At 40.7% G+C, this 27,926-nt stretch overlaps 3 protein-coding genes across 11 annotated transcripts in view; 2 read left to right on the forward strand and 1 right to left on the reverse strand.

Moving 5' to 3' along the window:
- The window catches only part of LOC121883599 (septin-9-like), a 76,802-nt gene that overhangs the window by 28,606 nt on the left and 20,270 nt on the right, over nt 1-27,926 (reverse strand). For 2 of the 5 annotated variants that reach the window (XM_042391937.1, XM_042391940.1), the window contains one exon: nt 17,681-18,436. In XM_042391937.1, coding sequence (XP_042247871.1) covers nt 17,681-18,436 — 756 coding nt within the window. Of the gene's footprint in view, nt 1-288; nt 364-17,680; nt 18,437-19,109; nt 19,366-26,234; nt 26,467-27,926 lie in introns of those variants that run through there. The other 3 variants (XM_042391938.1, XM_042391939.1, XM_042391941.1) reach the window with 3 other exon arrangements.
- Nucleotides 4,978-12,078, forward strand: LOC121883601. Of its 5 annotated transcripts, XM_042391945.1 has the most exons (3): nt 4,978-5,074; nt 5,497-5,901; nt 9,963-12,078. In XM_042391945.1, exons 2-3 carry the CDS (start codon nt 5,498-5,500, stop codon nt 11,026-11,028), a joined length of 1,470 nt encoding a protein of 489 aa, XP_042247879.1. In that variant the 5' UTR covers nt 4,978-5,074; nt 5,497; the 3' UTR covers nt 11,029-12,078. The 5 variants fall into 5 exon arrangements, with proteins under 5 accessions (XP_042247879.1, XP_042247880.1, XP_042247878.1 ...); XM_042391946.1 differs by lacking the exon at nt 4,978-5,074 and having other exon boundaries at nt 5,267-5,901; XM_042391944.1 differs by lacking the exons at nt 4,978-5,074; nt 5,497-5,901 and adding an exon at nt 6,778-7,012 and having other exon boundaries at nt 9,555-12,078.
- On the forward strand, nt 6,938-8,422 carry LOC121883602. Its single transcript, XM_042391948.1, has 2 exons — nt 6,938-7,016; nt 7,508-8,422. The coding sequence occupies exon 2, from the start codon at nt 7,512-7,514 to the stop codon at nt 8,409-8,411; it is 900 nt and encodes a 299-aa protein (XP_042247882.1). The 5' UTR covers nt 6,938-7,016; nt 7,508-7,511; the 3' UTR covers nt 8,412-8,422.

The following is a 27,926-nucleotide window of genomic DNA, read 5'->3' on the forward strand; positions in this document are numbered from 1 at the left end:
GCCTGACACTGGACAGCTAGAACACCAGTAATATTTAGACACATACAAAAAGCTGAGCTCCTGAGTCAAGAGTGAAAGGCATGCAGAGATATTTATCAGGGTAAGTATGAGAAAACAACTGATAACCACATCATTTTCTTCCAGGGAAGAAGAGAGGCATCCAAAACACACAATGAAGGAGAAAAACATTTATTCCTCTAATTCCAACTACCAACATCACACACATACCCAACTACGCACGCACACACACACACACACATGTATTCTCCCGGTATGCAGAACACTCACCGTGTCTGAAGTGTGTGTTTGTGTGTGTGTGTGAGTCGTCCCCTGCCGAAGTGCAGCGCTCCAGTGAGAGGCCAAACTCTGCTGTGGCTCTGGAGGCTCCCTGCCTGCCCCTCCCACCCATGCGTGTCATGTGACCCAGCACGCAAGGCAACAAGACACACCCACTTCCTTCAAATCCCCCCCCCTAACAAAAAGAAAAAAAAAACAAAACTTCCAACCTGTGTGCACAAAAAAAAAAAAAAGGGATCTTTGGCTGAGATAGAAGGATGTGTATTCGTCAACAGCAGAGTTTAAATATTGTGTGAGTGGGAAAAATAAATTAACTTAACAAAGAGATGCTGGTTGATTGTGTAACAGCGAAGGAGTTAGAGAGTGTGCGTTTCACACTGAGGTTGACTGCAGCCTTTGAGCCAGCTGAATGTCCGTCTCCTAAGCACCAGGGATTATTTACAACCCTAATTACCTGGCCTGACCCTCTCATCTGCTCCTCAGGCTCTGCATTCATCACATCCCTCTCATTCCTCTCACACAGACCTGAGACGCATCACATCAAACTACAGGGATTCCCTTTGACACTGCATATGTCGGTGCTCTGATTAACTTTGCTTTTAGTTCTTGAGACACTAAGAAAACATGTTGCAGCTGAACACCTTTGGGACATCAATGCTCTCTGTGAACCAGGGCTGGACAGTTTTGGGAAATACTTACTGTATTATGTAACATCTCAATTTCAATATCCAAATCAAATGTTTGTTTTCTTTTTTTTCCAGAGGGAAATGTTTTTGATAGTCATGTAATTCAGGAATTCTTTTGTGCTGCGAAGATATAGACATTTCTTCTTTCTCAAAAGAAGAAAATGTAGTGTTTTAGGGAGGGAACCAAAGAGAGGAATGACAGTTTATCTTTGGAAATAAAAAGCAAAAGAATTCAATACTTAAAAGTCCCTCGACAGTTGCTGAATAGCTAGAAATGCAGCTATGCCTTCATTTAGTTTTTAAAACCTGAGAGCGAACCAATTACTTTGGCTGATTACTGTTCTTATAGAGTATGTATATTTGTGTGATTAAAGAGGAGAGGAAACAGCTGTCTCCAGCCTCACAGGAAGTGTAATTACACACCAGTGCAGGGGCTTGAGTGCAACCTTACAGCTACATGAGCTCGCACACACACACACAGACACACACACACACACACACACACACATGGACGGACAGCAGCACCTGCATTCCCTGGGATGAAGAGTCATGTTCCTGAAAAAACAGACACAACATGCTGGAAAGATGGATTTTTTCAATTCATTACAGAGACGTAGCTGCCAAGATAAACTCCTCTCCCTGCACATGCTGCCACCTCAGCGCTCGCTGCCTGCTACACCCAGTGCAGAATTTATAACATGTCCACTCTAACCAATCTGAGGCATCTTTATCCTTCAAAATTCTGCACTGAACCAACATACAGTATATAAACACACAAAATACAAGAAAAACTTGACACACAAACACAGATGTCCTAGTAAGATCAAAATCAGGTCTTACCAAATATGGAGTTACAACAAACTCATGCTGTGCCAAGTTTTACAATGTGAGAAACCCTACATTTCCCCCAAACTAAGGGCCCCCCGTCTTAAAACTCTGGATTCTTAGCCTTCTCACTTTTCATCTCCCTCTCTCTCTCAATCTCAACTTTATTGCCCCAATAAAAAACATGTGTTTAAACCGAAGATTCTAAAATGTAGATAAAACTGACAGGAGTTACTAGTGATTGTAGAAAATACTAGAGGGAGTTTGCTGGCTTCAGCTTGCTGGGTCAGCTCTGTTTCGGTTCACTTACCAGCATATCACAGTCAGTTCCTTAAGATTTACGCCCTGCTTTCTTTATAAAACTATCCTGTGGATGATGCAGACATGATGATGGGAGGATATTGCACAAGTGCCACGTTTCTCCTGCCTTACATCTTTTACAGTGCTGGAGGTAAAGCAAACCCACAGTGCAGTGAACAGAAAGACGAAATATAACCTATAAGCATAGGCAACGCGTTCTTTGCCTTTTCCATCCAATGCAAAACAACTACTAACACCCTTATTCAGTAAATGTAACACAGTAGCGATTCTGAGGCAAAGTGGTATGGCGTAGTTGCTCTGTTGTTTAAAAAAGACAAATTTTACAGGCAAACAATCACTTGCCAGTTTTCCTCTCGCCTCTTTCCCCACATCGCCGCCTCCCTGGAGCCTCTCTTATACTCTCTTTAGGTCTGGCTAATAACTCAGGCTTGTCTTTCTCTCTTTTACACCAAACCTTGGACTGTAAAACTGTTGTCCCTGTCGTCACTGACACCCAACATACACAATTCACCGAAGGCTTTAGCTTAGTCTGTGTTGATCAACTATGTAAGTTGAGACATGATTTTACAGATGTTATTAATTAATAGCTTAAAAAAGGCCTTTTGTAAGATAAAAAAAGATTTCCATTCCCTCCCCTCCGAAGCTTCTTCTTAAACGCACTGACTCCTCAGTGAACCCCGCATGCACGCAGAGTGAGCCAACCATCATTTGTTTGATCCAACATAACTTGGCATGCTCCTTTATTACAGAGTAGCTGCCCTGCTGGGAACACGGCCTTCTCAGATAAAAAGATCTTCATTTTGAGGAGACAGGAGACGTAGTGACAGAAAGTCAATGGCAGGAGCTGATGTTTCTGGGCTGCTCAGAGCCAAGATGGTGTCATGCATTTGGCAGGCGGGACTATGGGGCTGCCTGGCTGACCCCTGACAGCGTTCCTCGCAGCTGTCCAAGGTCTTTCATAACACAGAAACATGATGATAGATGACTCACTGGGTGCATTATATAAAATGCATCATTGGCTGGTGTTGTTCCCTCTACTGAAAGTGTAAAGTGAGGTAAATGAAATGGACAGTACCAGTCAAATGTGTGGACACACGTTCCCATTCAGGTGAATGTATAAAATATAGTTATCATATAAAGGGAGGACAGACAGATGTCTTGTGTCCTGTAGGTTTAATAAATCAGTGTACAATAAGTTGCAGTGCCTTAGGATTAGTGAGAGATGGGAGGATAGGTTGGTCAAATCTTGCCTCACTTCCGTCATACAACACTAATATTGTAATTAATTTCCCAGCAAAAAAAATGTATTTTAAGCTGAATTGTTAACAGTACATGTTGAGGTATCTGAGCAGTAGAAAAGAATTTTTAAAAAGCAGAGAGAGATATGTGGGAATACAGGATTGTTTGTATGATGCTCTTGTGCTGCCCATGTGAAAGATGTGGGTGGCGACCAGAGAAAAAACTAGACGTTTCCTTTGTGTGTTTTTTTGACTCTCTTTCTGCCTTGCCCAAAGGGAATACCAAAGCATCCAGGATATGAAGAGCAACACAAGAGTATGCCTCCATGGGTGTTTATTGATGTGACACATGAACCCAGTTTTCTGGAAAAGCGGAAGTACTTCCTTGGTTTGGAGGATTTATAGTTTACAACCAAACGACACTGTTGATGAGCTGAAATGAGCTTCTGCACCCTCACAACAGCTTCCCAGATTGAGCTATATGTGTTGTATGTATACAAACACAGAGCCGGCCAGCTGATCCTCTGTTTAGTATGCTTCTGATTGTAAACTATAATGGACTTTAAATGCTGCACTGTCACAAAGATTTTACAAAGCTCCAGGCTTGATACCTACCAGGTGTGTGAGGCTAACTACCTGTGAGACAGCATCTCCTGCTGGTTGCTGCTAGAGTTGCAGCAGTGATGCAGGCAGCTAAACAAGGCTGTTAAAAATCATATTTTAACTAAAACTATTCCTCCTTCTACAGACAGCACGTGACAGATCCAATCATAATTACAGGAGAGGCAGCATATTAGTGTTTTCAGGTGGTATTAGTATTGGTCCAATATTGTTTATATTTTGAAAATTATGGAATTTATATTTTTATTGAGAATCTTATAAAGAGAGGATACAATATCAACCTGTATGAATATAAATATATTAGATAAATCTATATTACCCACTAATAACCACCGCATACTGAATCTAGCTGGAAATCTTGTGTTGCAGGTCATCACCGTTTCTCCACCAATGCTTTTTGGCAAACTATACAGTGTCCAATAAAGGCAAAATGACAAAATCCTCACATTTTTTAGACTAAATTTCACCAAATATACTATACACACACATTTCAGGCAACAATCTCTAAAATTTCGTGATCAATATATTTTACAATTGAATATTAAACTTTACTATTTCAGGAGACAGCCTATAAAACAAATATTTATCACAATTTGCTATTGATTCCTTCAGTTCAACACTGTGTCAAACTTACCTACACAAGCTAGTTTCCATCTAAATCTGCTCATAAAATTGCCTCATGATTCACAGACTGAGGAATGAATCCTCTCTATGGCCACTGATAACTCCAAATACAATCAGCTTTTGCTTATCTAAAAGCACATGACTGGTAAACCTCAACAAAAGACTGAAAGAGGATAGTACTACTTTCATTTTCATAAATGATGAAGGAGGTTTCATCTAAACAGTTCTATTATCAAAATTCCTGTTACCACCAGTAATGCTGGTTTTCCCAGTTTCATTTACAAGGAAACAGTAACCTAAGGGGAGTTAAACCTGCTCTCACACAAACACACAGATCAGATGCCTGACAGCAGCAGACTGATGCACTTGAGCTCTACAATTTTCTGATTGCTATTCTGTTGTTTACTGTGATTGGTGAATCATTTAACTCAAGCTGTCTTTGTGAACCTTTCTCTGCTTCAGGTGAGATTAATATTTAAAGACAATGCAGTTGACAGTTTGTTCAGTTTGATTAGATTTGGATTAGATTGAATTGCATTTTGTTGCACTGAAATTTGTGTTGAGTCATAAGTATACTCTTTCAAATAGAAATGAAGAACAAACATTAATATGTCGAAATTCAGCAACTACAGATGCACATATTCACTGACATCCATCTCATAGTCATTTCACTATTTGGTTTCATTTCCAGGCTAATTGTCATCAAGTCAAAACATGTTATTGTTTTGTATTGTTGTTTGGTTATGGCTTGACATTTTATTACAGATTTATTAAATCATGAAAATAATCATAAGATGCATCCCTGGTTACAAATACATGTATGGGTTGAGAATGTACAGTGAGGATGAATCATGCAAGCAATAACTTTTTAAATATCTATACAGGATGATGAAGGTGTCAGGAAGAGTTGTGAGTTGCTGTGTAGCACTGTTCCTTGTCCTCACCTCTGTGTCAGCTGTGCAAAAGCTCAATTCAATCGAAGATTTGAAGAAAATCAACTTTGGCCAGTCTGTGCCCAAGCACAGTCTTGTGCTGCTCCACTGGTTTGCCAACATAGTTGACATTGATAACAATGTCATACGGCTGACTTTTGATCCAAATAGAGATTATGGCTCACATCCTTACTGCAACTCTGAGAGGCTGTTGGACCCACTGTCTCAAGGAAGATACCAGTACTACACTGTTGGTAATCTCAACCAAGACACGTCCATACCACTTCCACAGTATGTTCTTCATCCCCCGACAGAGTATGTGGGAAGAAACCTGGACCGGATCATATTCAGAGTCAGGGAGCACAACACAGCTTGGCAGAGAATTGATCAAGTGTATATCACACAGCATTATGGAACTTCATATGCAGGAACAAGATATGATCCAGCATATACCTACCAGATCAGTACAAACCTCTTAAGACAGATTAGAGAATTTTCTGTGGAAGAAAACCACAGGAACTCACTGACAGAGCTCATAGATCACTTCAGGAGTAACGCTGATGATTCCCAGTTAAGCGACCTCACAAAAATATGGGGTGACCTTGCGTGCCTTGGACTGCTGTTGTATATTGTGACCCAGGACAAACACCCCTCTAACCAACACAACAACAGACCTCTTCAGGCAGCAAGAAGAATCCCAGAACCTGATTTTGTCGTCAACATTCCAGAAAACAGACAAGATCATAGGAATAATAATGATGATGGTTGCCAGAGCTGTCGTTGTTTTTCTATTGTTCTTTTTGTTTTGTTTTGTCTTGGACTTTTTTCCCATTTCTTTTTTAATAGATAGGGAAAGTAGATGGCTGGAAATCAGGGACACAACAAGAGACCTTCAAATATGGTGATCAAGACTTGATATGCACACAGATATGCACTGACTCTCAGGAGGGATAGTTTACAGTTGAACAATGAACTTTAGTATTTCAGGAGACACCCTATAAAACAAATATGTACTGCAATTTGCTATTGATTTGTGATAAGCAGATACTAGCTAATAATCAGTCAGGCTCTACTAAATATCTTAGTTCTTTACTCTGCAGTCTAAAGGACACAGTGTTTTAAAGTTGGACCTGCACAGGCTAGTTTACATTCAAACCTGCTCATAAAATTGTCAGATGATTCACACATTGAATAAATCCTCTTTATGGCCACTGATAACGGCAAATACAATAATCAGCTTTTGCTTTTATATGAGCACATGACTATTGAACCCCAATAAAAGAACGTAACACTACTTCACTTTTTACACATCCAAAAGAAGTTCAATCTAAACAGTTGTATTGCCAAACTTCCTGTAACCACTAGCAGTGCTGGTTTCTCTGGTTTCATTTACAAGGAAACGGTAACCAAAGGGGAGATAAACCTGCTCTCACACGAACACACAGAGATCAGACGGCAGACGACTAACGTAGGTGAGCTCTGCAAATTTCGGATTTCTGTTTCTTTGTTTATCTTGGCTTCCACTTATCATGATTGGTGATGCATTTAACTCAAACTGTCTTTGTGTATGTTTCTCTGCTCTTTCACATAGAAATAAACAACACACATTAATATGTCCAAATTCAGCAACAACAGATACACATATTCACTGACATCCATCTCATAGTTTTGAAATATTTAACTATTTAATTTCCTGGCTAAGAATTGTGTTATGTATTTGATTAATCAAATACCAGATCAACAGATAAATAATTCATCATGAACATCGTTTGTCATTACTGTAATCAAGTCAAAACCTGTTATTGTTTTGTATTGTTGTTCGGTTATGGTTTGACATTTTATTACAGATTTATTAATCATGAAAATAATCATAAGATGCATCCCTGGTTACAAATACATGTATGGGTTGAGAATGTACAGTGAGGATGAATAATACAATAACTTTTTTTTAATATCTATACAGGGTGATGAAGATGTCAGGGAGAGTTGTGAGTTGCTGTGTAGCATTGTTTCTTGTCCTCACCTCTGTGTCAGCTGTGCAAAAGCTCAATTCGATCGATGATTTGAAAAAGATCAACTTTGGCTGGTCTGTGCCCAAGCACAGTCTTGTGCTGCTCCACTGGTTTGCAAACAGAGTCGACATTAACAATAACGATGTCATACGGCTGACTTTTAATCCAAATGGAGATTATGGCTCACATCATTACGGGAACTTTGAGGGGCTGTTGGATCCACTGCCTCCAGGAAGATACCGCTACTACACTCTTGGCAATCTCTACCAAGACACATCTGAACCACTTCCACGTTATGTTATCCAACCCCCAACAGAGGAGTATGCGAGAACAAATGTGGACCGGATCATATTCAGAGTCAGGGAGCACAACACAGCTTGGCAGACAATAGATCAAGTGTATATCACACAGCATTATGGAACTTCATATGCAGAGACAAGATATGATCCAGCATATACCTACCAGATCAGTACAAACCTCTTAAGACAGATTAGAGAATTTTCTGTAGAAGAAAACCAAAGGAACTCACTGACAGAGCTCAGAGATCACTTCAGGACTAACGCTGATGATTCCCAGTTAAGGCACCTCAGAAACATATGGGGTAACCTTGCGTGCCTTGGACTGCTGTTGTATATTGTGACCCAGGACAAACGCCCCTCTAACCAACACTACTGCAGACCTCAGCATGCGGCGAGAAGAAACCCACAACCTGATTTCTTCTACAACACTCCAGAAAACAGACAATATCATAGGAATAGTAATGATGATGATTGTTGCCAGAGCTGTTTATCTATTGTTCTTGTTTTTATTTTCCTTCTTGCTTTTTTTTCCTTTTTACATATAAACGGAAAGTAGATGACTGGAAATGAGAGACACAACAACAGACCTTCAAATTTGATTATCAAGACTTGTTACACAGATATGCACTGACTCTCAGGAGGGATAGTTTATAGTTGAACATTGAACTTTAGTATTTCAGGAGACACCCTATAAAACAAATATGTACTGCAATTTGCTATTGATTTGTGATAAGCAGATACTAGCTAATAATCAGTCAGGCTCTACTAAATATCTTAGTTCTTTACTCTGCAGTCTAAAGGACACAGTGTTTTAAAGTTGGACCTGCACAGGCTAGTTTACATTTAAACCTGTTCATAAAATTGTCAGATGATTCACACATTGAATGAATCCTCTTTATGGACACTGATAACTGCAAATACAATAATCAGCTTTTGCTTTTATACAAGCACATGACTTTTAAACCCCAATAAAAGAATGTAATAATACTTCACTTTTTACACATCCAAAAGAAGTTCAATCTAAACAGTTGTATTGCCAAACTTCCTGTAACCACTAGTAGTGCTCGTTTCCCCAGTTTCATTTACAAGGAAACAGTAACCAAAGAGGAGTTAACCCTGCTCTCACACGAACACACAGATCAGATACCTGACGGCAGCTGACTAATGTAGGTGAGCTCTGCAATTATCACTATTTTTTTTGTTTATCTTGGCTTCTATTCTTCATGATTAGTGAATCATTTAACTCCAGCTGTCTTTGTGAACATTTCTCTGCTTTAGGTGAGATTAATATTTAAAGACGATGCAGTTGACAGTTTGTTCAGTTTGATTAGATTTGGATTAGATTGAATTGCATTTTGTTGCACTGAAATTTGTGTTGAGTCATAAGTATACTCTTTCACATAGTAATGAAGAACACACACTAATATGTCCAAATTCAGCAACTACAGATATACACATATTCACTGACATCCATCTCATAGTCATTTCACTATTAGGTTTCATTTCCTGGTTAATAGTCATCAAGTCAAAACATGTTATTGTTTTGTATTGTTGTTTGGTTATGGCTTGACATTTTATTACAGATTTATTAATCATGAAAATAATCATAAGATGCATCCCTGGTTACAAATACATGTATGGGTTGAGAATGTACAGTGAGGATGAATAACACAATAACTTTTTTTTAATATCTATACAGGATGATGAAGATGTCAGGAAGATCTGTGAGTTGCTGTGTAGCACTGTTCCTTGTCCTCACCTCTGTGTCAGCTGTGCAAAAGCTCAAGTCAATCAACGATTTGAAGAAAATCAACTTTGACTGGTCTGTGCCCAAGCACAGTCTTGTGCTGCTCCACTGGTTTGCCAACACAGTCGACATTGACAATAACGATGTCATACGGCTGACTTTTGATCCAAACGAAGATTATGGCTCTCATCATTATGGGAACTATGAGGGACTGTTGGACCCACTGCCTCAAGGAAGATACCGCTACTACACTGTTGGTAATCTCAACCAAGACACGTCCATACCACTTCCACAGTATGTTCTTCATCCCCCGACAGAGTATGTGGGAAGAAACCTGGACCGGATCATATTCAGAGTCAGGGAGCAAAACACAGGACGGCAAGCTGGGCAGACAATAGATCAAGTGTATATCACACAGCATTATGGAACTTCAAACGCAGGGACGAGTTATGATCCCGCTCATACCTACTGGATCACTCCTAACCTTTTAAGACAGATTAGAGAATTTTCTGTGGAAGAAAACCACAGGAACTCACTGTCAGAGCTCAGAGATGACTTTGGAAGTAACATTAATGATTCCCAGTTAAGGCACCTAAGAAACATATGGGGTAACCTTGCATGCCTTGGACTGCTGTTGTTTATTGTGATTCAGGATAAGTCCTCCAATAACCAACAAAACAACAGATCCCAGCGTGTGGCAAAAAGAAACGCACCTGATGTTGTCATCAGCATTCCGGAAAATAGACAAAACCATGATGTTGTAGTTACGGGGACCTTGCAAGAGCTCTTGCATCAGGATCAGATAACACTTGAGGTGGTGACCGGCGTAAATGGAAAAGCCAAGATTCTGTGGAAACATGTTACTCGACATCGTCTTACGGAAGGTGTGATGGTAGTGCTTTTCGAGGACAATGAGGGCCAGGAGGCCAGCTTTTACAAAACGATTGGGAGAAGTGAAGGCAGTTACGACACCTCAGTACCCCTGAACGATGGCCTTCAGGCCCGGCTGCATAAGGTGAGGAAACAGTGCTGCTTCTGGACCGGGGTGGGACAGGAGATATGCAGAGGTACAGAGTTTCAAAACCCAAATGCAGTTGATATAACAGGCTGCCATGCAAAACTACAACTCCTTGTAAAGGATGGTAAGGCTTGTGCTCGCTTATATGTGAAAAAGTCTTTCAGAGAGTGGAGGAAAGAATTTAACAACTCTTGGGTCGGCTTCTACACCTCTGCAGATAAAGGCACAAATGAATATGACTGGTGGCAGTGGCAGTGGGCAACTAAATTCACACCATCCACTGATTTTGGGACACCCTTTTATGATGTCTATGAGTATCGCTCAGGTATGACAATCGCTCCAGGAGTCCAAGCACGATTTATACTCAGGGATGGAATAGTTAAAGCATGCACTCCAAGCTGGAGGTGATGAGGATGATTAGTGATAAACTGGAGAAAAATCAGGGCCACAACAAAATGTATTTTAAAGACATCTGCTCCATAACAAATCTTAAATAATCCTTTGACAAAGGCTATGTAGATATGATTTTTATTTCTCTTAAAGATGCTGTTTCCATTGTATGTTTTGTTTTGCCTCCTTATGTTCAATTTTATTGTGTACTATTTTAGCTACTTATTTTGTGAATGTTGTTCAGTAAAGATTGATATAGAGGTTTGACGCAATAGTCTTGTGATGAAAGGCCAAATACTGTGATTCACCCATCTCAAATCATGTGTCAGGATGGGTGGAGAGTCTTCAGGGTTTCAGAGCAACTCGACCAGTCACTCAACTTTGTCTATACTTCGTTGGTCTATAGAACCAGAGTAAAAACTCCCAATGTGATCAGCACGCGAGTGAATAAAGCCTGCAGACTCTGACCACCATGGCATATGTTGAGACATCTGCTGTAAATAAACCTGTTTCAACATTTGAATGAATTGTAACCTGCCTGCAAATTTACAAAGACATCACATAATATCAAAAACCTCATGATAGTTTGAATATTTATGTAACATGAAGAAGGGAGATCTAAGGGATTTGTGTTTCACCAAAAACACAGCTGGACATATTGAGCATGATAGCTGTGTTAATAGTGTAAACTCATCTTTTGTACAGAAATAGCTGAACTGAAAAATGTCTCTTACAGTATATCATGCACTGATCTGCCATGGTCATAAAGGCCGCAGGCTTCATTCATGCAACAATGTCATGCTTGAGCATATCTTATCGAATAATAATGACCCACTGTTAATTATTATATTTCTTGCAGAGATTATGGGGATATAAATTACTCTGATAGATAAATAAAACTGATATGAAAATATTGAGGGTCTGTCAAGGACAGCCATCACTGATAATGTATCGTATGTGTCTGTATATATATTTTTTAAAAACAGGGCTGTATTTTTCTTATAATTTTGTATTTTTTTTCTAGAGTGTTGAAAATTGTGCTTATTAAACTGTATTTTATTAGTCAAACCTGTGTCAATGTTTTAATTCTATGTACACAAGTTAGATGTGCAAAAACAGGGGAGTGTCTTTTAACAGCATGTACCGTATGCCTGATCCAAAACACACCCTCACATACACACACAGATAAATGATTTATCAGTGAGACCATTTCTATCCCTTGTGACATGCACAAGCCCTTGTTTCTAGCCAAGACCCAGACAGGCCTATCAAAAGGCCTTTATGTTTGTGTGAAAGAGATGAATACTGTTTTAACGTGGTGAAACCAGGATAGCACAAGACTCAACATATCATGAGATAATGAATCATCATTAAAAATTGTTGCAGACTTAGCTTTAAGAAAATTCTAATCCAGACCAGAGCCAAGTGTTAATGAAAAACAGGTGCTGCTGTTTGATTGGTCTGTAAAAAAGAAGTTTAAAAGCTGAGACATTCGATCATCTATTTACACAATTTCAGAGTTCAGTGTTTTGTTTGATCACAGGTCAGGACAGTCAGCAGAATGCATCTTATTCATGCCATAAAATGAGACTCTTGTTTGTTTTTGTGTTGATGAATTCACTCATCAATTATTGACACTTATGTGCAGAAACATTTCTTTTTATCTAGTTTACTCTATGTGCAGTGAGTCATGAACTGAAACAAAACACAAAATCTGTTAATTGGGTTACAGCTACTCCAATTCCAACCATAATTCAACAACGGTAACTTGGTTAAGTTGTTTACATGGCAGTTAGAAAACGACTTGCAAATAATGATTCTTTTCTTTTGCTCAAATCAATTAATACAGGAACTGCAAAAAAAGGGAGAGAAACCCATGGTTTGTGTAACGATCCCTCTGTGTGGAACAACAAGCAAACACTGTCTGTGTAGTAAGGGACAGCATAAGACAGACTTTACAAAATAAAAACCTCTCCTTTAAATGACTTCCTGATATCAGACAGAGATCAGCGACAGTAATGAGAGGGAGTGGCAGGATGGCATGGGGATGGATTACGTTGAAATTCTTGTCTTGCAAGCACTGTGTGTCCCTATAAATCTACTCCCACATAAACACACACACACACCTTGTATTCACAGGTGTAATTAAGGCAATACACTTCTATAACAACACGTTATGGCAATAAAGGAATCTTTCAGATAATTTGATTGAAAGGGGTATAACTGACTCACTGGTAAGGTACTGTAATATCAATCGTACAACAATGTCCATACAATATACTAATTCATTCATTACCTGTGAGTAGTGATATCAATACACAGAAATAAGCTCAAGCACAAAGTACTGTGGTTGAAGAGTTGGCTGTGTCCCAGCAGCTTAACAGAATACAACATTGTATGCATTTCTCCTGTAAGACCACTTTATACTGTATTTGGCGTTATATGCAATGATATTACTAATAGTAATGCTGACTGGTGTTGTAGCTTCTATAATTTTGGTTATTTGTATCTCTTTATTACAGTGTTCAGTCTGACATAGATAAAATTGAAGCAATTGACATGGTGTGTTTGCTACAGGTAGTGGTGAGAAGATGAAATACAACCTAAGAAGTCCAGTAGTAAGTGTTATTAAGACACTGCAAAAATGTAGTTATAAGTTATAAAGTTATAACATCAAAAACACTTGGCTCCTCGGTCTAGATGCTTGTGATGTTAACAATAGAATTAGCCCAGTGCTACATGATAAGTGCTGGCAAATGCAGCATGCTGTCAGATGATGTTGAATTATACTGCAACAAGTCGAGCCAGGATCTCATTTTTCCTCGATGATTTTTCCACTGAATGAGGAGTCTGCATTTTTATTTTTAGCCCTATTGTCATAATAGATACTTACTGTCCTACTTGTTCTAATGCAGTAGTTGTGATGCATTTCTTCACCTTACGTAAAGCACTTTGGATTGCTTCTGTGTGAAAGGCGCCCTTGCTTTGTCTTGTCGTGCTGAACTCTGACTAGGGGACTTGCCTTGCTTAAGTTAACATTCGTGAATCAGTTGGCACCAGAAAATAACTGAAAATATATCCTCTAAAAAGAAAAACCCAACCTATCGCTTTACTTTTAATAGTGTGGATCACAGTCATTTAGGGACGCACTCTCCTGAACCCAGACTTTCTTATTTGATGTTAACTAGGTTTATGCACCATCTTAAAATAAAGTGCCTTTCTCCAGATATTGAATTTGATTTGCAGGATGCATTGCAGTGGCCAAGACAATAATAAATCAAGGTCAAGGCATTGGGACAGGAAACTAAGATGAGTACAGAATGAATGAATGTGTGTGTCTGCCTGTAAACATGAGATCACATCCTGTTGAAGCACCACAAGACTGGATACAGCTGCTCGTCATTATGGCCGACAAATCAACCGAAACGGAACATTTATGACCGTCACCAGAAAAAACAACCAGCGTACCGCTTATCTGCATGTTCATAAGTCACCTTCCCCCCCTAGATATGAGGAAGTACTGTGTGTTCACATTTAATACGTGTATGCAAATGAGCACAGATGCACAAAGAGCCCTGAGGCAGGTAGATCCAAGTTAAATATCATATGGACCCTACAGCAATAAAGTACTGGGCCAAATACCCCTACAAACACAGAAAAACATCAAAAACACATACTGCCAGCGTCCCACCGGATCCAGTGCTGATATAAGCAGCACAAGGGATAAACAGAGAAATAAACAGAAGACATTCCTAGTTTTCCCTTCTAAAAAGATGTTATTTTATGTAAAGAAAAGACTAAATACTTGACAAAAATGCTTGAATCAGTGCTCTGTGTACTGGAATGGAAACTAAATTGTAGTTTTGGGCATGTCGTCAAAGCAGCGTGGTCTGTAGGGTTAGTTTTACTCCCAAATGACTGGAGGTTTAAGTGGTCTTTTCTCATTTTGTTTTCTCCCTGCAGACGGACTTTACAGGAAATCACACTCTTTCTCGCATGCTTTATGTCTGTCTGCCTCCATTTTTCTCCCTCTTCCCTTCTACCCACTAACCCTTCTCTCTCTCTCTGTCTTTCTCTCTCCACCTCCTATCTGCTCCTCGCTTCTTCTCAAGCTTCTTTCTTGCAAGAGACCTCCCTCGCTCCCTCCCGCTGTCCACATGTACGGCTAAGCAGGAAGGTCGTAATCTGAGCCGAATGTGGCAGAAGTTGAGACTTAATCCTCTCAATTTTCCTTGCTCATTTCCCCTCTATTGTCACAAGGCCACATTTCAGATATTTAGCATGCACAGTTGCTTACTGATTCAACATTGCTGCGGTGGTGGTACCTACGAAAATACAGGAAAGAAATATCCTCAGCAAGAGTCAGACATAAAATTAAATCCCTAGCTGTCTGTAAAGGAAGTGCAGTGAATAGAGACAGGCAACACACTGCATAAAAAGTGGAAATTGGAGGCTTTCTATTTTTATGTAGAATGTTTTATGACCTCCAGATTTGGAATGTATCACCTCCCAGCCGCCTACGCCTGGATACTACTTAACCAGTGAAAGCAATGCATGAGCACAGCTGTCTCCAGATAGCAGCGCAATACACACACACACACACACACAGAACAGTATAAAGATAGCTGTTCTAATACAATAACAGAAGCAAACTATGCAGATAACCTGCTAGAAAAGTGTAGGTTTTGAGGCCACTGCATGCACACTGGCACAAATAAAAAACACAGAGTTTCCCACCACAACAAGAACTAATCCCAAGCTCAAAAAGATAAAGCCTAACACTGAGACTGTAGCGTTATCCACACTCTAAAAGACTAAAAGCTCTGGTAATGACCCTGCAATTCATTACACTCCACAGTAACAAAGAAATAGACGTGATAAGCATTCTGACAATTTAGGTATTCATGGAATCATAGCAGGAATTTGTCTGAAAGCGCAAAGCTTGTCCAGAGGGTGGCGCTGAAAGAAAGAAAGGCCATGAGATCCATCCACAGCATATTTCATAGAAATCCAGCTATTATATATTTCTGAGAGAGCTTGTTGTGTACCAAAGTGTTGCTTCAAATTTTAACCTGTCAACCAGTGATGTCATAACAAAGATCAGGAGGGTGACCAAAATTATTAGGGATCACCCTTTTAAAAATAGGAAAATTCATACCAAAATTCAAGGCATGTAGTTTAGAGGTAATCTAAGGACATCTTGACTCTGGACCAACACTGTGGACGGACCAACCAACCAACCCTGCCATCATTACACCCTCCTAAATTTGAGGAGACAAAGTAAAGCAAATAAATTAAATTCCCACATCTTCTAAAGCTTTATTGTGGCATGTGTATCTTGTTCTTCCACTCTTGACCTGGTCTGCATGAGAGTTTAGTCCAACAAAACAATGACTCACCAGTAAGCAGTATCTTACCACAGTTATGGGGCATTTCTTGATGTTTCGCCTCAGTAAAACCAAATACTTATGGTGCAAGTTACTACAAAAACATTTGATGCTCAGTTTGAGCTTGGCATCATTTTCACACCTCATGTTTGGGAAGTTAGTCAGCAGTAGCTGAAAAGTAAAAACTACCCCTCTATTGTCTAGGATTGATATTGTATTAGTTTACATCATGTTATTTAAAATCATATGTATAGAAGAGAGGTATAACTTACAGTATGTTAGAAAACTTTAGAAGCTACTAAACTTGCTGTGACACTAATAATATTTAATTAAATGTCCTTAAAACAAACCTCCCCTTTTTAAATAAGTAAATGAAATGCATCTACTGCATATTCAACACAAATAAAAAAACAGTAAAGTGCAAGTACCTATCTCACTTAATCTGAATTCACAATGACTTCATCCTTTTTCATTTTATCCTGATTCAAGCACAATTCAAGTGAGTTGGGAAATTCAGCTGCTTGACTGTATGAGTTCTTTTTAAACTGCTGTCCTGGGACCAGCCCTGCGATTCTCATCATCACCCTCCCTGACCTACATTCACAGAGAGTCTAGACTAACACGATTGCAAGGACTTATACTTATGCTTCTAGATGGTATTGTTACTTCACAGCTGCCTTTTATTATTAATACAGGTAGACTATAAAGAGCAGAAATCTTGAATAAGCACAAAATCAAAGCAATAAAAAGTCACACTGAATTACGGAGCTCTGTTTAAAAAGAAAATTCAAGGTCCATTTGACAGAGTTCAGTGAGCGGATGTGACAATACTGTGTGGTTTTAGTAAGAGGACAAATATATTTGAAAGTAAGAAGAAAGTGCATTTGGCGTGTGTGTGTTTGAGCATTCATACGCCTACTTCTCCAAGTGCCTCAACAAGAGTTTGTTGCAACTTGCAAGATCGGGTTAAAATGAAACAGTGACAAACAGAAAAGGGGACCTGAGCAGCAACATTGTAAAACAGTGACCAGAAACTTTCATCACAGTGTCATTGCTGCCAAACTGTTGCAAGTTACTGGAATTATAAAGACAGGCCACGCTGAAAACAGTTACAGTGAAATCATTAAAAACGAGGACAGACATGTGGCATTTAAATAGGAAACACAAACAGACTGTATGGGTAAACAGGCTAAAAGGCCTCCTTCAGCAGTTTATTTTACCCTGGGCAACTATTTATTCATACAAGTTACTTTGAAAACATGTTTTATGGAGCAGGTACTCACTGTCTGTTGGTTGGACTGTGGGCGGCACTGTGACAGGCGACTGCATCCTTTCCACCCCGGTGTCTGCCAGCGAAGGCAGGGGGGCACTAGGTGCAGGAGGTGGGTGGTTGTTGTTCTCCACTGTAGTGCCTGGCACCAAACCGTCCGGCTGTCTGAAGACAGGCATCTCTGGCCTCCTGGAGGGCCCCTCAACTGAGCTGAGGATGGGGGATGGGGGTTCCGCTCTTCTCTGAGGCGGCTCAGGGATCCTAGAGACCGGGGCTGAGGACAGCTGGGCATCCATCCTCCTGGGAGGGGCGGGGGGCTCACTGGACCGTGTCATGCTGAGCTCTGCCCGCCTGCTTGTGGAGCTGGAGATGGAGTTGGAGGAGCTGTCCAGTGGGGTACTCCGACTACTCAGGCTGACCTCAGGTCGTTTAAGGCCAAAGCGTGCAATGCCGGCGCTGGGCGAGTTGTCAATCTGCTTGGAGGAGACCTCAATGGAGATTTCTGTGCGGCGAGAGGAGGCTGTGTCAGGGTTGCGACCCCCTGATAACTCAATGCGCCTCATGCCGGTCTTAGGGGAACGCAGATTGGAGGACTCAGAGGGGGAGGATCTGGAAGAGGAGTAGTCAGAGTTGCGGGAACTCAGGTCGTAACTTCGCTGGCTGGATGTGGAGGAGGTGGATGAGCGGAGGGGGTTGGTGGTCCGACGGGACAAAGGCGAGGGGTGTGTGGATGAATCTGTCTCCTCCACCTCAAATGACCGTTTCAGCGCTGGAACACACAGAACATTTGCCATTAGAAAAGAAACAGAGGACTCTCTTAGCCCATACAGATGCTAGTATTTGCTTCAGTTGCAGCACCAGAATCTGTATATTTACTTTCTTCAATACTAAACCATCTCACCATTTGTATACAAAAACCCCCCAAAACAAAACATGATCCAACAACTAAAGCAGAGAACTTAAAGCACTGATATCTCTCATGACTGTTCTTTGGAGAAAGCAGCTGTGCTCTTTCACTCTGTGCTGACATTGATCAGAGTTCAAACATGTTGCATTAAACAAAAAGACAACACTGCAACCCAAACCAGCAGCAGTCTCTACAGGCCAAGAATTTCTAGGCTTCTTCAGAGGGTTGATGAAATCATTTTAAGAGAAGAGAGGGAAGGCAATGTTAACACCTGCTTAACAACACAAACTAACAGGAGCAATATACAGTATGAGAAACAGTCATCACACAACCGATAGCTATAACAATTAAGTGCTAGTATGAGAAAATGAATATGACTCAGTTAAACTAACAGGCGCGTGCAAACTGCTAACAAATTTATACCACAATGACAAGAATATACAAGCAATAAAAAAAAGTTACACATTGCAGTAGCCAATAAATTGTCCAAAACAAACTAGGTTGACAATCTTAATAATTAAGTTAATAATCTTACCGTGTTTTACACGCTTCACGTAGCTCGACAACATGGCGTTTGTAATTTTTAATCCACTGGATGAAAAGTATTTCAAGTTTTAATAATAATGACAGATACACACGCGCAGCTACCAATTCCAGAAAAAAAAACTGGTCAAAGCTCGGAGAAAAAGACTCATTTGAATACAGACATTACAGACAGAAGTTACACCGACGTCTTCTTACGTTACCCGGACATCTCGCACACCTGTTGGCGTCTAGACCTGCTGACCACGCCTCGCGTGCGCTCTAATTGATCGCGTGACTCCTTCAGTAGGCTTTTACTGTATCTCCTGCACTGGGGGACAAACCAATCATAATTTCTTTGAATGTATAAGAAACAATGGAAAAGTCTTATTATGGTGATCTAAAATGTGCCACGTGGTTTTACAATGCTAAAAAGATGCTGGCGTCAAGTCAATTTTATTTATAAGGCCCAATATCACAAATCACAAATTTGCCTCATGGGGCTTTACAGTCTCTACAGCAATACAGCATCCTCTGTCCTTAGAGTCCCTCTTTTCGAATAAGGAAAAACTCCCTAAAAAGGTCAACTCACTCTAAATCATGAAAATGGGAAAATGTGTCATGCAGTCCAGATGTTTTGATGCTGAACTTATGACTTATACGTCACGTGTATTATGATTTTACTTTACTCCCTCTATTTGGCTATTTATGTGGTTAGCTCACAGTAATGTCATGTTTCATATGATGCTGCTTTCAAAAGGGTTGCTAATTCAATAAAAGTTAAAATAAATGACCCAATTTAAAAACAGGTTTTAAAAAACACCTACACATTTCTCTCATAGGAACCATCTGCAAAATGACATCAAAAATATCATCGAAGCCATTCCCACACTAATCAGTCCTTTCCCTCCATATCACTTGAATGTGCCAATATTTCACCAGCTGTTATTGTTGTTTGATTAACGGCCTTTCTGTAACCGCAGTTAGCATGTCACATGTGTGGGTGACTGGAGAAACTACAAGTCCTGGAGCAACACAGCCTCTGTCCCAGATAAACACCCAAGCCTGCGAAGGCGTCTGGCCTGCTTAAAGGCTAACGAGCCAAGCACCAGCATGGGACACGACCCTCTTCCTGGAACTCACTGTTTTTACATCCTTCATATGTTTCAGCAGCTTTTTGTGCTTTTTTGATATCAGAGGGTCAGCTGAGAAGCAGCTAGTTCACAGTATCTAGTAAATGCAATGTGAAATGCTGGTTTAACTGGGCGTCTGAATCAGTGAGATTAACCTTCCTCACTTTTCCTTTGTGAAACGTTGATTGTATTGGTTCAATCCTCATTAGCTTTACTTGCTGTAAACTTTTTCTCATCTTCAGTGCAGTTATAGCAATCACAGCACAGCAGTTTATCACAAGAAATGTCCCTCCTAGCCAGCAATTCCCGCACAGCTGAGGGTTGACCAACACTGATAATTTACGCAATTCATCTCAGTAAAGCAGAACCTCATGTAAGTAACTCAAATCAGCACACTATTGGTAACACAATCACAATACTTCCTTCTTTATCTGCAGCCTTATTGTATTACACACTGCTTGAGCATACATTCATTGCTTTAACAGCATAATGAATACTCAATACAATATACAGTATATGACATGTACTATCCATATTGCACTTTTGTCTTTTGTATGTTAGGTCCTGGTGTAATATGTCCTCAAATAATTTTGGGATATTTTCCACTTCAGTAACTTCTCTGGAATACAGAATACTAGAAAAACAAATTCCTAAGTGCTTACTCTATGGGGCAATTTTGGCAGTTCCTCATTACACCATAGAGACAGAAAGAGAGAGACAATGACAAAAAAAAAAAAACACTGATTCAAACTCTGTCATATGCATTTTGCAGTATGCATCTCCACCGTTACAGACCATTTAATCCATATATGACAATAAGCTCTTTGTGTTGCCCACGTGGAATAATGTAATTTAATTTGGAAAAAAAAAACTGGCCAAAACTGGACATTTTTCTGGAAGACAGGGTTGTCAGTGTGCTCTGCTGTTCTTTAAGTATAAGAAATAAGAGCAGGAATGACGAACTAGTTGCAGTGATGTTGTGTGTAAATTTATTGGACACAGCGGTAAAGCTGTAAAATATCTAAAGAACGTCTGTGGAACACAACAGAGCAGGAAATGAACCACAAATGGAGCAGCTACTTAACTGTAGCTATTCCCCTTAACACCCTTTAATGAACATTACTTGCACCATTCGAGGATGTATTATGCTCACCTTTTAATTGCAAGAGCTTGAGCAGTGAACATCTGCAGCCTATTCAAAGTGCCACAGACCTCTTAAGACTGCGTTTGACTGTGATTCTGATATAATGACCCGTTTGCCTGGAATTGTGCTAACTGTGTGGTGTGTGCCTGCTCTGTGGTGACAGAAGGCCCAACACAGTGAAGGCCATACAGACACAGTGGAGACAGAGGCCCTGTCAGCTGTGTTTCTCTGTCTTTGTGTGTATGTGTGTGTGCTTAAACACAGCTGTAGAGTAAATCAAACACAGCCTGGTTTGCCTTGGTTGGAGCCAAACTCTATGCCTCTGTTAACGTCATACCACACTGCATCATGAGATCTATGTGCATGCGTATATGCATGAATGAAGATAGATTTGTACAGTCACTGCTTATGTGCGTGTGCATTCATGGCTGCGTGCAGTAGTGTATATTTGTGTTTGCATGGCAGTGTGTTCATAGCTTTTTTCAGGTTCATAGCTGTCCGTGTGTGTGCGTGTGTTTGTGTGAGTGTGTTTCAAGGACAAAATCATTTGATGTCTGCTGCTGCTCTGAGGCGATAGCAGTGATCACAGAACTTCCAGCCAAGCTAAGATAATACTAACGAGCACCAATGTGAACCAAATGTCAGCACAGCTTTGCTTTTATTGACAACCTTAGTAGTTTTCCCTCTCTCTCTCTCTCTCCCGCCTGTCTTTACCTTTCATTTGACCTAGAATTTAAACAGAACTCTGCTTTGAAGATGAATGAACCCATTAAACTCGGACTCCGTTCGAAACGATATACCGTGAACTTGCTAACGGACTGAACCACCAAATAGGGAAGATCATGCAGCCAAGCATGATGTTTTTCAATTAACAGTCAGTCAGTCAGCGAATGGGCTGAATCCATGTTACACTTAGTGAATTGAAACATGGATAAACTGCCAGAGAATCACATGATGTTGCCACTCTGTTCTCCAGTGTAGCATGTACAGGATGAGCGCCACATGGACATTCTCTATGCCTCTCTGAGCATAACAGCGGATGAGTTAGACGGCTCAACAAGAAACCACCTTTTGTCTTCAGTTGTTGAGGAAAACTGAGAATACACAGTAACTGCTTAATAAACTAAACTGGTTTCCAGGAACTACAGGGTGCAGTGTCCAAACTATGACTACTGTCACAGTCAGCCATTGTACAACAAAGGTATTAGCTGTACTATACCAGTATGGTAAATGGCACTTGAGGATAAATAAAAGTTCAAATGCAGCCAGTTTGACTGGTTGAGCACTGACAACTGAAGTTATTAACACTCATCCTCTCATTGAAAGACAGCTCCACAGTTTGCCACGACAACCTAAAAAGGCTCTGCATGTCAAAATGTGCTTTGAACCGACTGACATAAGACCATTCAGCCCTTAAATAGTCTTAAAGCCCGACTCTCTTTCCTGGAGGTGTCTATTACTAACACACTTTCCATTCCTTGCAGAAAAAAACGCTTACTACTCAATGTACAAAAGACAATCTTTCATCACGGGCTAGTTGTTTTTAGCCATAGCATGGAGCCTGTTGATAGCTCTGGGGTCTTGCCTGGGGTTGGCATCGGTGCAGGTTTCACTCCACGTGTACAAAAAGGGAGAAAAACAGCAAGAAGTTACTTTAAAGTCTTAACAAAGACCTGCTGTGTTCATTCTCCCTCAGACTGACTCTTAGTGCTTCCCAGCAGCACCAATGCTGTTGACGTCATTAGCAGGAAACCTGTCCTCGCTGGTGAGTATAGTGTGGCCTGATGATGCTGATAACGATGGAGACTCCTGAGGATGAGACACTTCCTCCCTCTAACACACAAGCTCTGTCAATGAGGCTCCTTGTGCCATTTTGTCACAAGACTGAGTCTTAATCGTTAAGATCAATAACACGTTAAGCCCATACTTCTGTTCTTTGACAAAATATTCACAAAAATGGTCTCACAAAGACTGAACAACTGTTTGATCTCCTAAAATCTCTTACCAATTCTTCTTAATAGCACAGTTTCAGTGCATTATGGGGTACAGTGCACTAACTGATTTAACAGAGTTCCTGAAAAAATCCAAAGCCACAGCTAAGTGGCAGTTGGTTTTTAATAACAGTTTTTATTCTGAAAGGCGTTCGAGTTCCTACCATGATCCCTCGTCAAACTTCTCACCATTACCATTAAGGAGTTTTGTCCTACAAAACGAGGCGGTTCCTCTAATTTGGAAGAGATTGTTAAAATTGCTCTGCATATGATTAAAAAAGCAATTAGTGCAGCAGAACCTGGTCGCAAACTGGGATTATGTGAGTTAAAAATGTTTCATGTGGCCTCATTTTAAAAAAATGAATACACATGTACAAATAAACATTTTATGAGACCAATAGCGACTCTATACTGGGATCATAAAGATGCTCTATCCATGATATTCAGCACTTTTATTTAATATATTAACAGCTCACTTCCTTACAGGGTGATTCAATTTTTAACTTTATCTCATTATGCCATGCAGACCTCTAAAGAGAGGCCCAGCTGTGCTCAGATCCACTCCTCCGCTGCCTACCCCGACATTTTCACCCACCACAGAAATCTGCTCCTGTGGAATTTCCTCTCACTGGATCTTTGAATCCCCTTAACATTCAGCTTAGAGATACAGAGGAAAAGAGAGGAAAAGAGATCAACTGTAGAGAAAACAGACTAGTAGCAGCTTGTCGGTGCATTGATTGAAACAGGAATCAATATAAAACAGATGTCTGCTTTATGGGATATGAGAAATGATATACGTTTGTATTTTCTGCAAATAGAGAGAAACACAAGAGCCTGTTTGGAAGAGAGCTGTAAAAGATGAAGCTGTATGAAAATGTGTGTGTTTGTGTGTGTGTGTGTGTTAATTGTGCTGAGCGGAAGGCCCAGTATCCTGGTCAATGATCTGTGTCACTTTGTGCGGGGGTGAGGTCACAGCTGAGTTCATCAGCCTCACGGGCAAGAAAATCCTGTCTTCTGTTTCTCTCAGCCTCTGGCTAACTAACGTCATCAGCAAAGGGTGTGACATGAGTGACCCCTCACTCGCTGTCCAACAATGGTGCATACACACGCCGAGCATAAAAAGCCTACTTTAGTGTACAAATGTACTGTACAGATTACAATAGCACATTGTATAAATTATTATAGAGCTGCAACAATTAGTCGATGAATTGATCAGTAGATCAACAGAAAATTGTTTGTGAGTCATTTTTTCTTTTTCTTTTTTCTTTTTCTCTGATTCCAGCTTCTCCAATGTGAATATTTTCTGGTTTATTTAGTCTTCTATGATAGTAAACTAAATATTTCATAGAGCTCAACTTTCACAACTTTGAAACCTCTGCATGATCATCAAAATGTATGAGCATGAAAGAAAAAAGTAAAATTGGAGTATCCACTTGGCCGTAGAATATTTGGTATTCTTGCCTCTTCATTAGTAGTTAATTAGTAGTAATAAAATATTTAAATAAGTTTAATGCATGGAAAGTGGAATAATTGCTTTTAGAAAGTGCCTAAACAAGTGGTTACAGTAAAGTGAGTACTTATAACTATTTACTCTCCAACCACGATTCTTATCTACTTGTTTGCTCTCATGGGACTCACACGCCTGCGCTATCTGTGCCATGCTGTACTCACTGAGGCACACAGGGCCATACATCATGGTGCGTGGTGTTGACACAAAGGTATTACCACACTCTAAATCCCAACCAGGGGTAACACACACCACTGACAATCACAACAGTGGCCCATTATGTTGGTGTTACACATGAGAGCAAGGGATAAAAGCATGACTTCAACTCACATGGTTAAGGCACACTTAAACTCTCTTTTCTGAATAGCACTTATCTTTCTGCTCTGTTGCACTGTGTAAAGCCGGCTGTTTAAAGACCTAAAACAGGGAGAGAGGGAGACGGAGAGATTCACCATACATACCACAAGCAAACTGGTGTTGACAGAGGAGCAGCTCCGGACAAGTGCGGATGCGTCCCTAATGGCTATGTGTTTGTGAGAGACAGGAGACAGATAGTCAGATAGACAGACAGGTTGAGGGGGGGGAGAGGTGTCAGCCTGTCAGGACCAACCCCCACCCAGCTTGTCGCATCCACAGCCAGCCAGGTCAAGGTGAGAGGGGGCTGAGGATGGACGAGCTGCTGAGAGAGGAAAATGGAAGAAGCACAGCCGGAGGAAGAGGAGGTGGAGGAGGAGAAAGAGTGGGAGGAGAGGGATGACAGAGGGAGAATCTGTGGGCCAGGGGCAGAGAGATGAAAAGGAAGAGAAGAAGAAGAGCCCCACAGAGGGGGGGGAGGTGTGCCAGGTGTTCCCCTCACAGCCGTATGGTCAGTTGCTGCCTCTTGAGTGCACACACACACACACACACACACACACACACACACACACACACACACACACGCACACACACACACACACACTCATATGGCATTTGTATGATGCAGGTTGCTCTAAATCAGTTGCACACTTTTCTCTGAATGCTGAATTTCTCTCTTTGACATATGCAGCCAGACACCTCAGACTCGGAGACCAACATGACATCTATAACAAACGCACACTCATCCATCTCAACAAAAGTTAAAGGGCCGTGAAAAGCAACACTTTTAGCATGATTTCCCTTTCAAAATACCACAGCGAACCACAGATGTCAACGAACCCTTCACACTCATTTTTTCCAGATCCGTGCGGTTCCAATCAAACATGTGGAAACTATCTATAGTGTCCTCATGGCAGGGTTAGAGAGCGCCTCACTCCGCAGAGTGACAAGAAGAAGAAGAAGAAGAAAAGCAGTGAAGCTGCAGAGTGCAAGACAGAAAGAAACTAACCTTCAAAGTCTGATATGATCCCTTCCAAGTGAGCGTTGACAGTGGAATCAGACATTTTGGGGAGCAAGTGTGTGTGTGTATATAATGCGAGAGAGAGGGAGCAGGGTTCCCTTTCCCCAGCAAGGAAAAGTCCTCCTTGGGCGCAGTCCCGCTTTTAAACAAATCCCAAATTAGGAGTCAGTGCAAGAGAGAGGAGGGGAGGGAGAGAGAAAAAAAACAAGAGTGGAGCTGCTCACTGATCCAAACCCTCGGCTCTCTTCTTTCACTCTCCCTATCTCTCCTCTTTTTCTTAAAGGAGTAACTTATTTTTCTCTTCTCCTCCTTCTCAACTTCCAGAACTTGCAATGAGCGAGCAATGATAACCCCCCACCCTCCCCTCTCTCTCTGTCTCTCTCTCTCTCTCTCTCTCTCTCTCTCTCTAGCTCCCTGTCTTCCCTCCCCCTCTTACCTCCTTACCTCCCTCCCCTCTCTACAGCCGTCCTCTAAGACTGGTTCTTTTCTGTGAAAGCTCTCATTTTTGACTGGGCTGGTCAAATTATACACATGCTGCCATTCAAACCCACTTCCTGTAGGCCCAATCACATGACTAACATACTCATGGCATCTGATGAAATGCACAGATAGGTCATTGCTGAGATTTTTTATAAAAGCCTGGCTGTTGTGTATGCCAACATCAGCATCCTATAAGCACATAAATCAACACTTATAGTCACAAAATAAAATAAAATGTCTCTATTTAATCGTATTTGTGACAGTTAGATGGAGTGAAAAGTTACAGTAGATAGATAAATAAATCCAGGGTGGAGACAGGATTATTTTATGGACTAATATGGTCAGGACAGGCTCATACAGGCGGTTAGTAGATCGCCTGACATGCTCAGTCACTCTGGAGGCAGACATCAATAAATAAGTAGCCTAATGACTTAATGACCATGTGAATGAGCCTCTGTGTGTGGGGGGGGGGGGGGGGGGGGGACAGGGGCGTTGGTCAGTGTGTGTGCATGTGTGTGTGTGTGTGTGTGTGGATGTGCATGAGTCTGTGTGGTAGGATGTGGTAGCTGGGAGATGTCTATTTCTGTGTGTAGCAGTCCAATGAATGTGAGTTAAGAATGGACGATGACTGAGTACAGTTGAGCACGATTCACAACTTCTCCACCGGATTTTCCCGGTAAAGTCTATCATGCACAAGCAATTCTTGCTTCCAAAAGTATCTAGACCATAAAAACTGCTGTCTTAAGCCTCGGTGTAAAATCACCTCGACTTCCTTGTGATAGGAGACTCCCCTCTCACAAGGCTCATAACTCACTTTTCAACTGCAAAGATATACTGCTTCCAAAACAATGGCTGCCCTGAGAGACAATGATACCTGAGGCTACAATGAGAAGAGACACATGAAATGAAAAATGGGGTTGGAGAGATGAAAGACGGCAGAGCGATATAGAAAATGATTTAGATTTAAGATGTAATAAATTATCCAGGATGTAAAGTGCACTGGAAAATTCTACAGTTTCCTCAATAGTAGCTGTCCCATGTGCGATTTATATTAAAATGTTTGGAACTGAAATCTTGCATGTCTGGCACGCTTACTGCCAATTTGTTGCTTACATTGGAATCAAAGTTTGCTGTCTGTGTTGATTTAGGCATATTTACCACTCATTAACACAGATGTGCACAGATGAGCCCACAAACACA

Source organism: Thunnus maccoyii, chromosome 18, assembly GCF_910596095.1.
Source record: "Thunnus maccoyii chromosome 18, fThuMac1.1, whole genome shotgun sequence".
NCBI lineage: Eukaryota > Metazoa > Chordata > Actinopteri > Scombriformes > Scombridae > Thunnus > Thunnus maccoyii.